The sequence below is a fragment of the Brienomyrus brachyistius genome, unplaced genomic scaffold, assembly GCF_023856365.1.
Source record: "Brienomyrus brachyistius isolate T26 unplaced genomic scaffold, BBRACH_0.4 scaffold92, whole genome shotgun sequence".
Classification (NCBI taxonomy): Eukaryota; Metazoa; Chordata; class Actinopteri; order Osteoglossiformes; family Mormyridae; genus Brienomyrus; species Brienomyrus brachyistius.
This window is the reverse complement of record NW_026042367.1, coordinates 192,247-205,534: the sequence shown is the minus strand read 5'-3', so window position 1 is coordinate 205,534 and position 13,288 is coordinate 192,247. Positions and strand designations below refer to the sequence as shown.

General features: G+C 44.4%; 1 protein-coding gene and 1 long non-coding RNA gene across 3 annotated transcripts; both read right to left on the bottom strand.

Moving 5' to 3' along the window:
- Positions 1-6,244: 6,244 nt before the first annotated feature.
- Positions 6,245-7,846, bottom strand: LOC125727222 (uncharacterized). The gene is made up of 2 exons (XR_007388598.1): positions 6,781-7,846; positions 6,245-6,608 (listed from the first exon to the last, which is right to left on the bottom strand). It is a non-coding gene; the product is annotated as an uncharacterized LOC125727222 (long non-coding RNA).
- A 79-nt stretch (positions 7,847-7,925) lies between these two features.
- Positions 7,926-13,069, bottom strand: LOC125727212 (uncharacterized). Of its 2 annotated transcripts, none has more exons than XM_049003975.1 (6): positions 12,866-13,069; positions 11,096-11,408; positions 10,784-11,058; positions 10,516-10,568; positions 9,479-9,884; positions 7,926-9,239 (listed from the first exon to the last, which is right to left on the bottom strand). In XM_049003975.1, the coding sequence occupies exons 5-6, from the start codon at positions 9,809-9,811 to the stop codon at positions 8,634-8,636; spliced, it is 939 nt and encodes a 312-aa protein (XP_048859932.1). In that variant the 5' UTR covers positions 9,812-9,884; positions 10,516-10,568; positions 10,784-11,058; positions 11,096-11,408; positions 12,866-13,069; the 3' UTR covers positions 7,926-8,633. The 2 variants fall into 2 exon arrangements, with proteins under 2 accessions (XP_048859932.1, XP_048859933.1); XM_049003976.1 differs by having other exon boundaries at positions 7,926-9,221.
- Positions 13,070-13,288: the final 219 nt, after the last annotated feature.

Genomic DNA, 13,288 nt, shown 5'->3' with positions numbered 1-13,288 from the left:
AAAACGAGACAACCAGGGTATGGGAAAAGGGAACACGGGACACAAAGGGAACTATTTTTGTATTTTTTTTATGTTTATTCACAAAGACTTTCACACACAATAGGGCAACAGACTTCGGGAGTGACACCGCCAAAACAATAAACAAAACACCACTAACGAACACGTCCCAAACTAAGCTAACTCTAAACGAAAAGAAAATGACACAGACTAATCCTAACTCCCTAACCAAACCACAGAATAAGCAACACGTACGCAAAACAAAACAGCCGTCACTCCCTACGCACTTAACAGAAACCAACATACAGAACACCAAAGCCGAAACACAGTATCCGAGGGGCGAAGCAAGAGAGGAGTCAGGAGGAAGGCAAGAGATCACAAACCAGAAAGCAGTCAAAACCAAAGGCAAAGGTACAGAGGGATAAGGCAAGAGACGAAAATCAGAAAACCAAAACTGTCATACACGATCAATCAAAAGAACACAAGCAAATCAATAACGCAACAACCAACTGTGAGCAGAGCTGCCGCTACTCTCCCGCCACGGCCTTTTAAATCATAAATACGGAAGTAGCGTATAGCTCGGGGCGTGGCCAGGTCCGGGAGGCGGAGACGAAGGCAGCCGGACAACGATCAGGACAATCCCCCCCCAAACCTTACGGCACGTAACAAGGCTCAAACCTTCAGTGCCTCGTTGTGCCATCTCTACCAGTGTTTTTTTTCAACAGGGAAAATACAAGTTGTATGCTGGCCTTAGAAGCACAACTTCAAAGAATAGCTGCCATGCTTCTGCCTAGCATGGCAGAGGGAGTAAAATGGTATGGGACTGCATTGGTGCTGGTAAGGTGGGTGATTTACACAGAGTACAAGGTGCAATGAACCAGCAAGGTTACCGCTCTGTTTTACAACTCATGCCACCCCCTGTGGTCAGCACTTCTATCAAGCAGCAAGGCTGATTCAAAGCACACTGGTGAAAGATGAGGAATCCAGAGAACTGTCCTGCTTGACTGGCCTACAGAATCATCACATCTCCAGCCTATCAAGCTCATGTGAGACCAGCTTCACCGTGAGGTCAGAGAAAATACCAAGCCAGTCCCACCTCTGGGAATAGCAGGATTGAAATTTCCCCTAATATTGTCATAAACGGACAGCTCTAATGGCAAAGGACTGCAAAGCTGTAATTGCTGCAAATATAGTTTTCATACAGTTTGATTAATTGAAAATGAAGATGAAACTTATTGCAATATTTATTATATCACAAAGCAGAAGGCAGCTGTCATACCCGGCTCGTCCGCTCCTCGTGTGTGCCACGCCCCCTGATTACCCACGTGTATTTCCCTGATCGTCTCCAGCTTTGTCTAGTTACTTTGATTAGTCCTGTGTATTTAAGTCCTGGTCTCCCCGGTTTCCCTTGTCCGTCATTGATGTTGTCGGTGCCCAAGTCCTGTCCTGCCTTGCCCTGAATAAACCCCCGTTTTCCCCGTATCCCGCTTGCCTGCCTGCTCCTTCCGCACGATCGCCGCTCTGCTCGCGATCGCTGCCTTGTCTCCCGTGACAGCAGCAGGGAAAAGTAAAAAAAGAATCACCCCAGATGGGACTTAAAACCACGATATCCAGCTCAGAAAGTCAGGGCCGTGGGCGTTTGGCCAGTGGGGCAACCGGCAGACCTGAGCTTATGACCGGGACACTTGACTCACAATGGAAGCTCAGCAAATTATAAGCAAGCCTGCAAAAGTGACATGAATGGATCTGTGTAATCTATGGTAAAATGCATGTTGGGGCCGAGACATTAACACTCACAGTCCAGGAGAAGATGACATCCATCACTGGATCTCAGTCAAATGCGGCAATTGAGTTTCCGCTATGCCTTTGGCATTTAATGTTTGTACTTAGCTATAGAGTGGCAGGAACACAAATGAATGGGAAGTTTAAAAAAAAAATGCATTACAGCAATACGTCACACATGACTATGTAAGGGAATAGATGAAACCCTGCATACATCACTATACCAGTGCAATTCAGTACGAAGTGCACTGACATGATTCATATGATTTCTGGTTTGTTTGGAAAATTTAGGTCCACCATAAGCTTTGTGTTTTATTTATGATGCACATTGATGACACTATTTGGCTGACACAATATCAGACTGAACATATTTTATAATTTTAAAGGTTTAAATACAATTCTGGGTGTTGGACATCCTGTTAGCCTTAGAAATCTATAATGCTCCCCCTCAAGAGAGAGTAAACGACTGCAGGGCATTACAAAGGTCCAGAATGGATTTTTCATTTACAGATGTCTTCTTTGCCTCTCGTGACCAGTATCTCACTCCGGACCAGTGGTGGATCTCGTACTCAGGCACAGAGAATGTGTCCTTCCACCCCGTGGATTTCCTCATCCCCTCAGCCACTGATTCCCTCCAAGCTGATGGGGTAACTATGGTTGGCAGAACTGGGGTTTGCTGTTCACTGTCATCCGCTTGACATTGATGGACCACTTGCTGAGGCTGAGGATGGTGGTCTTTACGTATCCTCACTGTTAGGCCTCTGCACACCCATTTCTTTTGCTGAACTGTTGCACAGAAACAATTCATAGTAAACTGTAACATGATTACAGCAATTATTTCAATGTTGTTCAGTCAGTGAGAATCATTTACATAGTAGGGAGCAGATAAGCAAGAAGGGAGGTGGTGCTGCAGAATATGTAAAAGAACATTTTCAGGCAAGGGAGCTCACTGATAAAAATATAGCTAGAGAAGCTACAGCGCCCTCCACAATTATTGGCAGCCCTTGTAAATATTTGTGAAAAGGGTTAGAAAAAATGTACATTTTCTGAAGTAGCTTCATCTTACACTGAAAAAGTTAGAAAAATAATGCAGTCATTGGTATAGAGTGTAAAGAGGAAGGGGCTGAGGACACACCCTTGAGGGGGTCCAGTGTTGTTGATCACAGTTGCCGATTTGGCTGTGCCTATCCTTACAACCTGTGGTCTATTGCTGAGGAAATTATGGACCCAACGGATGAGAGATGGGGATATGTTCAATTGAAGAAGCTTCTTGATCATCTGGTGGCGTTGAATGATAATAAAAGCGGAACTGGAGTTAATGAAGAGGACAGTAGCGAAGGTGCCTGGAGATTCAAGGTGTTGGAGAAGGGAGTGGAGGAGACATACTACAGTATCCTCTGTTCTGCTCTTCACCCAGGAGGCAAACTGGTATGAGTCCAGCTGCGGTCTGACAGCTGGCTGGATGATATGGAGTATAATTTTCTTTAGGCATTTCATTATTATCGATGTGAGTGCTGCTGGCCGGTAATGATTTAGCTCAGAGGGACGAGGTTTCTTAGCACCCGGGACGATGGTAGAAGTTTTCCGAACTTTAGGAATGATCACCAATCTATATGAGTTTCAGAGGATGGAATGAAGGATGGGAGCTTGTTCTGTGGCGAATAGCTTCAAAACTTTAGCTGGTACACGATCAGGCCCGGCGGCCTGGCCAGCTTTGCATCTGCTTAGCTGCTGCCTCACATCCTCTACAGTAAAGGGAGGGTTTGTAGGATCATCAGAGGGAAGGCCATTGAGCAGCTCCTCACAGACAGCAGAGTACTCCTGCTTATCAAACATTGTATAGAAGGAGTTTAAGGAGTCAGCAAAAGTTGTAAGATCAGTGCCTATGGGAAGAAGGTCATGGTAGGGTATTTGACCAGTGAGTAACCAAAAGGCCTGTTTGGTGTTCATTGTACTGAACTCCTGCTCCAGCCAACCCTTATATTTGAGTTTGGCATTGATTATCTCATTCTTTACTTGTCTACTGAGTGACTGGACAGAAGACCAGTCCTTGCATAGAAATGCTTTGTGTTTTTCCTTCAAGCTGTGCTTAACATGGGAAGTGATACTGGGTCTGTAGGTAGGATATCTCCAGACAGTTCTGGTGGGAATAGTGGAATAAATATAAAACTTGATGTAGTCTGTAATTACAGAAACTTTATGGTTTTGATCACCCTGGAAAATGTCCCAATCTGTACATGCAAGTGAACCTTATAGTCGTTCAATTGCCCCCTCCGACCAGAGGGTGGCCAGGTGCACATGTGGTTTAATGCGCTTCAGTTCTGGTTTGCAGTGAGGTAGCAGGAAGACAACATTGTGGTCAGAGTGGCCAAGTGGAGGATGTACACGCGCGATGAAGGCGTCAGAGATGTTACTGTAACATAAGTCCAGAGTATTAAGCTTCCTAGTGGGAATATCCACATACTGATAAAAAGATGGCAAAACAGCGTTGACATTACAGTTGTTAAAATCACTCGCAGTAACTCCGGGGCGTCGCGATATCTTGCCGTCATGGAGCTGGCGTCCTCACACACTAGCTCCGCCGCTGCCTTGGTGTTGGCGCTTGGTGGAATGTAGACACAGCTAATTACTACAGTAGGGAATTCCCACGGAAGGTAGAAGGGGCGTACAGATAGAATCAGCATCTCTGTCAGGTGTACAAACAATGTGGTGTACTTTAATATTCGTGTACCACCGCTCGTTGACAAAGATGCAGACCCTACCACCCCACTTCTTACCTGACTGAGACGTCCTGTCAGTCCGCCAGATCATAAAATTGGAGAGAATAACCAGATTTGATTGGAGAGAATAACCTGAGTCTGAGATGGTGTCATCAAGCCAGGTTTCAGTCAGGGCAATAACATAGGTGATACCGCTCCACCCGACACTTGGCATGCAATAAGTCCATTTTATTCTGGAGTGAACATACATTGGCCAGTATGATGGGCAGTAGCGGTGGTCTGAAGGGTCTCCTCCTCAGCTTGGAGTGTACACCTCCTCGCCTACCTCTTTTACTCAGGCGAAACTCCGGAGGAAGAGCAACTGCCGGCCTTGAGGTGATAGACGACCGCAGTTGGAGAAGCTCCCCTCTACTGTAGGTGAGTGGATTGTGTCCGCTCACTCTTCCGGGTGGAGTCATGAGGGGATTGTGCTGGATCCATCGGGTTGCCCCAGGAAGGCACGCTGCCCGGCTCCTGGGGTGCTCATCCCTTGCACTGGTGCTCCTGGCCACCACTGTAGGAAGTGGTTGTATAGGAAGTGGTTGTAGTCTTCCACTGATCCCAGGGAGGTTCAGGTCAGGGGACTGAGATGACCATGGCAGAAGCTTCATCCTATAGTCAGCTAACTATTTTTGTGTTGATTTGGACATGTGCTTAGGATCATGGTCCTGTTGGAAGATCCAGTGACGGCCCAGTTTTAGTTCCTAGTGTCAGTATTGTGTATGAATAAAATACAAAAAAATATCCCTTTGTCCACTGGTGTTCCCTTGTTGCCCTCACCCTGTTTGTCCCTTTATCCCATTCCCCTTTCCCGTGAATACTGTTACACTCCAACCCTAGACAGGATATCATAACAGCATCTTACCTATAGTTTTAAAAGAGATGAGGGATATTATTTGTCGACCTTTAATAATTTCATAAATCTGTATCTGTTTTTGTGGTACCTTCTGATTGGAAGCATGCTAATATAACACCCATATTGAAAAGGATAGAAGTAATCCATCAAACTATAGGCTTCTGGAAAAGTAATGGAAGCTATAATCTAAGACAAAATGGTAGACTACCCTTGGTGTGTATGTTGATGCTGCCATGTCCCACTCTCACAAATGTGGGGAAGCAATTAAAAAGGCCAGTAGGATATTGGGTTACATCTCTAGCTGTGTGTACTTTAGGTCAAGGGAGGTGATATTTAGATTATACAATTCCTTGGTAAGAGCCCACCTAGAATATTGTGTGCAGGTTTGGTCACCTTACCGTTAAAACCATAACTGCTGATTTGAACTATTTGTGTGTTTTAATTGCACAATAGCGTTAAATTCATAAATCCAGCTTACCTTAAAAAGGACATTGCTGCCTTTGAAAGGGTTCAACGTAGGGCTACAAGAATGATTCCTGGTCTTAGAGGAATGTCTTATGAGGAGAGGTTAGCTGAGCTGAATCTATTCAGCCTTGAGCAAAGGAGACTAAGGGGGGACATGATCCAGGTATGTAAGATTCTAATAGGATTATTTTTTTCCATTACTGCAATTTGTCACACATGATTATATAACAGAATAGATGAAACCCTGCCTACATCTAACTTTCTCCCAGGGATTCACTATCCCAGTGCAATTCAATACAGTCAGTATCTACTGAGATGCTTGATATATTTTCTTTTTCATTGCATTATTGATGGACATAGAGGACAGAATTTGGCTGAGACAGCATTAGCTTGAAATTTTTATTACATAATAAATAGTTTTAAAATTCATAATTTTCATGACAGTGAAAAAGCCATCAGGCCATTGCAGAAGCCCAGGATGATATTTTCATCAATGACTGTCTTTGCTGGCTGTCGCGACCAGTATCTTTCTCTAGGCCAGTGGTGGGTCTCATATCCAGGCACGGAGAATGGGTCCTTATGCCTTTTTGACTCCCTTTGTTCCTGAGTAACAGGTTCCCTCCAAGATGACAGGTTAGACAGAACTGGGGCTTCTTCCTCCCTGTCATTTACATTCTGGACCACATGTTGAGGCTGAGGCTGCACACTGAGATGAATTTGCATCCTCAAAACCAGTTTCTTTTGCTGGCCTGTTGCACAGAAACATTTCTCTTTATTGTACATTGTAATATAATTTCAGCAACTATTCTGCTGTTATTCAATCAGTGAGAATCATTTTCATAGTGCCGACCAATTTTTTAAACTCCAATTATGATCAGACTGTCTCCAATTCATGTTAAAAAAAAGCTCTGAAATACATACGTTTGAATACTGGCTGCTGGTAATGTTCCACCCCAACATCCACGTCTCCAGTGCTGGTGCCAGCCTGGATAGAGGGAGGTGTTGTGGGTGAAGACTTTTCATCTCCCCAATCTATCACCTCATCCCACTTATCCCAGGCTGCCCAGTACTTGTCATCAGTCCAATCCACTGCTTTCTCCATTCTCCTAGTGCTAAGAGGAGAAAAAGGTATCGGTCAGACAGGTTGCACTACAGCACACCAGACAACAGTAAAAACCTCTTAAAGAGCAAATAAATAAGCTGGTTCAATCTAATAATTGTACTTAATAACAAAACAGTACTATCACCTAAGTTTTATCAATGTAGATGCCCAGAAAGTTTTACTGTCACGTATATATGCACTTGTTATAGTGGCAGTACACATATGAACAATAATGCTAATATACTCACTGCAGCTACAGGAAATACAAATACAGAGCATATGGCATACCGAGCATTCTCCTGTATGGTATTAATTCTCGTGGCGCCCCCCCTCCCCCGGTCAATAAAATGTATCACTTGGCAAAAGTTATCCACTTAATACGAACCAGTGTTAATTTTGACAAATTTTTATTTAGTTTTAGTCGTAGTCTTCTGACTAAAATGTAATTTAGTTTCAGTGATAATTTGGTCATCTAAAATATTTCAGTTTTGGTCAACTATATTTCATAAGATTACAGTTGAGTAAAACCAGTTGATTTAGTCGACTAAAATGAAAAGTTCAAAGAATAATGTTTAAAGTTTCCCTTCGATTTCTGAAAGTCATTATGTTCACCAAAATGAAATTAAACCAATGTTAAGGAACGGTGTTAAGGTCTGACTGTGCAGTGCACAGTGACAAAGATTTCACTCTTATTTGAAACATAAACATGTTTATTCACCTGGAAACTAAAATCAGTAATGCCATTAGTGCAAAAATAAAGAAAAAGTGCACAGGCTATAGTGCCACCTGGCCTGCTCTCTCTGAATATTAAAATAAAAATATTAAAATAAATATTTGCAATATTTTTATTTGCTATTGTTCGCTGTTAAATGTTTCACCTGAAATTCTCAAATATGTTTAAAGAAAAAGACCAATAAGGGATTTATACCCATTATCAAGAAAAAAAAATCCAGTAAAAGTACTGTTTTACACCAATTTTTATAAGTTCTTATCATTTAACAATATCTTGTCACTTAAGCATCATCATTCCTTCAGCCATTCACAATAATTGTTTTTTCCCTTAATCCACACCCCTAGGTGACAAGTTTGTCCATCATTTCTTTTACCGTTTGGTCTCTCGGCTGAACATAATGGTGGCGCGAGCAGCTCCACTTGGTTTTTTAAAAATGCTCAGCCGTGAACTTCGGGTGAACTCAGGCGAATCCCTTCCTTCAGTAGTAAACCTAGGCAGTTTCAGCCTTTTACACATTGTCTGACTAAAAGGTTGATAATATATTTATCCTTTAACATTGTGATAAAATATACGTTAATAAAAGAATATTCATAGATTCAGGACTAACATAAAGTAGATAACAGAATCTCAGACTAACAAAAGGTGCAAATACATACTCAGTTGATTATATTGTAATCAACACAAAGCAATGTTTATATTGTAATGATTACATCATGGATATTTGACACACTTTTTAATAATATCATAATACTTGTATTCTACGTTATATAGTGCTAAATAATATTCCATATATTTCCCCCTTTGGGACTCCAAGGAGTCCCACACACAATCCTGTCCATCCAGCCTAGGAGGGAGGGCAAAAACCCTATGACCCAGGGAAATTCCACTCCCAGCCCGCCACAGGCACGGCCCCCCTTTGGGGTCCATGGCAGGCATGGCTCACAAACTACTAACACTGAGAATCAACCAACAGCAGCACAGGGGGTACATCAGGAAAGGGAGGGCCTCTAACATCGGGGAGGGGGAACACTGTCGGCCTTGGTCCCCGGCCGCCACTGCTGGCGAGGTGGCAGCCGGAGGGCTGGGTGCGTCGGGTTGCGCCTCCCTTCTGCTCTTCTTCCTGCCCCGGGGGGATGCACCGCTCTTCTTTCGCCTGCTGCTGACGCCTGGAGCCAGGGCGAGCTGCTCCACCTTGTTCGGAGACCCCTCCTGCATTGGTGTCGCACTCGAAGGGGCCTCCTCCACCTCGACCAGGGCTTCTCCTCCTGCCCCCGTCGCCGGCTGTTCCTGCCCAGTCGTGGGGGCTAGAGCTCCCCCACCATTCTCCGTGCCGACTGCTCTGTTGCCCGACAGAGCGTCGGCATATGTAGTCTTTTTCTGTGGGCAGGAACGAGCCAGATGGTCCTCGCCGTTGCAGTGAATGCAGCGACGGGGGCCCTTGCAGTCCCTGGCCATGTGCCCCGACTCCAGGCAGTTGCGGCAGCGCAGGTTGGCGCATCCCTCCAGGGTGTGTCCAAAGCTGTGGCACTGCCGGCAGAAGGGAGGCTGTCCAGAATAAAAAAGGTATGCCTTATTGCCCTGTAGAGTAAAATAGGCTGGGGGGTGGCTAAAACCGCCTGCGCCATTAGCGTCCGGGCGCAGGCGGGCCTGGAACTGGCATCGGCCAGTCCCCCCAGCTCATCCCGGATGTCCCTGTGGCCAGGAAGGAGGTCCACATACTTTGTCAGAAATTGGGAAACGGCCTCGGCGGTAACATGCGGGTTGAAACAATGGACCGTTATTACCCGCTTGTCGGGCCACCACAGCGGCTCGATGTTGTAACGTCCGAGGAGGGGGTGCTGGGCCCCCTCCTTGCTCCGCTCCAGGACCTTGGTGTAACTCTCGTCGGTGGACAAGGTGACCTCGAAGAAGCGGAAGGGGCCATTCCGCTGTACGCAAAGAATACGAAGGCCCAGTGCTTTGAAGGCCACCTCCCGGATGAAGGCCAGCCGGTCGGGGAAGGTGCCCACCTGCCCCTCAGCCCTCCAGCAGAACCGGGCGATATTCCGCAGGCCCCCGCCTGCTACCAGCCACAGCCCGCTGAAGGGCTTCCTCGATGGTCCGCCGGCCGTTGCCATCCGGGAAGGTCCACCGACGTCGCCGCTGGAGCAGAGTCCTTCTGCCGCCGTGGTCCCGCCGCCCGCCAATCCGGGATGAGTCGAGCAGAGCTAAACTATAAAAGCAGCTAAAAAAAAAAACACCAGTTCGCCCAGCAGGGCGGCGGACAAGCCACCAGCCACTGCGGGATCCCCAGCCTACTAAAAACAGAAATAAAAGCAGGGGTAAAAGGCTAAAAAGGAAGGCACGGGTCGCCCCGTGGCAGCGGCGGTCAAGCCACCTGCTGGTCACGCCTTAGGTTCACCGTGCCTCCCTCTAAAAAACCCGACGCATGTCCGTAAAAAAGCAGTAAAAAGTCAGTAAAATCCACTAGATCTTAGCCAAAAGGCCGAGAAGCGATACCCGCAGACTGCACCCCGCCGATTTTTTAATAATATTATGCTTGTACTACTTGCATTAACACAAAATCACAATCTAAAAGGCTGAAACACCATGCAAATCAATGCCAACCCAGTACAATAAGAATTTTAAGGATAACATTTAACAAATAGAACTACCTGCAGAACTATTACCCTTAAAGCAAAAGAGCAATTCCACCAGTAAATACAATTATACACCATTAAAATCTAATTACATGGCCAATAAAACAATTAAAATGTTACCTTATATGCATGCCAATAAAAAGTTAAGACAAAAAGAAAAAGTTCAAAAAGGAACCTACCCGCAGACTTCCGACCTCTGCACAAGGGTCGGGCTAAAACACTGTCATACACCTTCCTAAAACACATAAAAGCAGTAACCTTAGGAACAAAATAGGTCAATCACAGAATAAACAGCACAACAGATAAAATAAAATGTTAATAATGTTAATACTGATGAATATGTGCTAACAGTGATCAACATCAAAAAAGTGCTCAGTAAATTCTGTACATGCCATTAAATAAAATCCAAACCAAATAAAACACAAGCACAGAAAAAGAAAGCAAACTTACATAAAACCCGAGGTGTCCTTTGTGTGCTTCAGGAAAGCACATCATGTCAACCCTGTAGGATGGATTGTCACCACCTAGACGTACTGGGGCAGCCTAGGATCAAGGCAGTTAGATGGATGTCAGCTTACCTCTAGGGGTAGGTCGTTTAGGTGGATGGCAGCTTATTTCTGTGATCAGGGTGTTTGGGCAAATGTCAGCTTGCCTCTGAGATCAGAGTGTTTAGGTGGAAGCGAGGTTACCTCAGGGGTCAGGGGGCTGGGTCACAGGCAGCCTACCTCTGGGGTTAGGACATTTGGGTGGATGGCAGCCTACCTCTGGGGTTAGGGCATTTGGGTGGATGTGAGCTTACCTGAGGGGTCTGCGTGTTTGGGTAGACAGCAGCTTGCCTCTGGGATCAGGGTATTTGGGTAAATGTCAGCTTACCCCAGAGAACAAGGCGGTTAGATGGAAGGTAGTTTACCTCTGGGATCAGCATGGTTGGGTGAATGGCAGATTACTTCTGGGAACAATGTGTTTGTGTGGATGGCAGCCTACATCTGGGATCAGGGTGTTTGGGTGGACAGTGCTTTGCCTCTGTGATCAGGGTGTTTCGGTAGACGGCAGCTTACCACTGGGATCAAGGAGCCTGAGTGGATGAAAACATACCTCTTTTATCAGAGTGTTTGGGTTTATGTCATCTTAACGCTGGAGTCAAGGCGCTTGGTTGGATGCAGTTGGTTGGATAAGAGCTTTATCTTTGGAATTAGGGCATCTGAGTAGATGACAGCTTAACTCTGCGATCAGGGTGTTTGGGTACATGTCAGCTTAGCTCTGGGGTCACGGTGTTCGGTTGGATGTGAGCCTTCCTGTGGAGTCAGGGCGTTTGGGTGAACAGCAGCTCACCTCTGGGGTCACAGCGTTTGTGTGTAGGGCAGCTTACTACAGCTAACTCTCAATTAGTTTAACTGAATTTATCCTAAAAAATAATATATATCTCTATACCTGACACACAAAATACTGTGACTTATATATAATGTGGCATGTTGTAAATGCAACCAGTAATCAGAAGACAGTGTGACATGTGCTGCACACCAGGGCAATTTCAGAATCCCAAATCAGATCTGTAGTTAACACCAAGCTATGATAAACCAAGTGGCAACTATATACATGTATGGAAATCACACAACCCGAAAAACATATTAATACACAGGTATGTCTGACTCACTATCAAAAACGATGTAAACTTCCCTGTAGTCGTTAATAGATTAATAGACACAAAAAACCCAGAGGTACACCAACGAAAACACAGTGCAATGCTAGTACTGTACCAACTAGCAAGAACTAGCTAACCAGCTAAAAAGTCGCAATTAACTTCTAAACTATCGAAACCCAGCTACATCGATAAGTACAAAAATTACCACGGAACATACATGTATTAGTTTAATAAAGTTTAAGCAGAAATTATCTAAATAAATCCGGCTTTGGTTTTGTTTGCCGGAGCTTCAACGTCGGACATGTCTTACTCAAAGGGCCCGAACTTCGGCCGGTTTGTGGCAAAGTAACCATGACAACCGCCTGCCGCTAGCGCCACACAACGTCGTTGACCGCAGTCAGACTCTCGCGTGTTTATGTCTGACTGACGCCGCCATAATGAGATTTAGTAGTACTAACGTTAAAAAAAAAGCTCTTACCAACCTCATTTCACTGTATCCTATGCACGGCAATTTATTTAGCTTTCAACAAACTTAATTTTACAGAACAGAATTTCTGTATTGCCTCATATATATATATATATATATATATATATATATATATATATATATATATATATATATATATATATATATATATATATATATATATATATATGTTCATTAATTTTCTCTAGTCAACGCACCGAATTACGACGGCCAATATTATGTATTATTTTGACAATAATATAAGTAGAGTATTCTTTTACTATATGTAAATTCCTTAATTATATTCCATTGCTACTTTACAAAAGCCTTCAGGGAGTTTGGTCTTTTCATGACAACTAACCAAGTGTCTAACCAGTGTTTACCTGAATAATACAGAAAATTAAATGACACTTGTTAAACTCACCTGGACGTACCTTTTACAGTCGTTTAAACCGTCATGAGCAATGCTGAAATCACTGTTGCAAACAGTTCAGCGCGTAACATTGTCATTATTTTTCATCCTTATTAAACAAGGACACGTTTTTGTGTAGTCTGTGGTGAAATGCATTTTATATTTTCGTTTTTTGAGACACTCTCCCTCCGCCGTGACGCTCCATGGAACCGATACCTTCGGTTCTCTAGGAGTTAAATAAAAGCCCGCCCGCACTGAAATCTGATTGGCTTATATGGCTAAGTAAACCAACCAGGATGCTGTCTGTCTAGCACTGGCTACATGAAGAGTCACACATATAGGGATCAACACATACGCACGTTCTCTCTTTCTCTCTATCCTTCTCTCTCTCGCTCATTCCTAGCTCATTTACTTGCTCATTCGTGCGCCCTACTG

Bases quoted from the DNA above. Each gene is read 5' to 3' on its own strand.
- LOC125727212 (XM_049003975.1), bottom strand. From the start codon at position 9,811: ATGGCAACGGCCGGCGGACCATCGAGGAAGCCCTTCAGCGGGCTGTGG. The intron at 9,240-9,478 runs GTAATAACGGTC...TATTCTGGACAG, and splicing joins TGTGGTGGCCCGACAAGCGG to CCTCCCTTCTGCCGGCAGTG.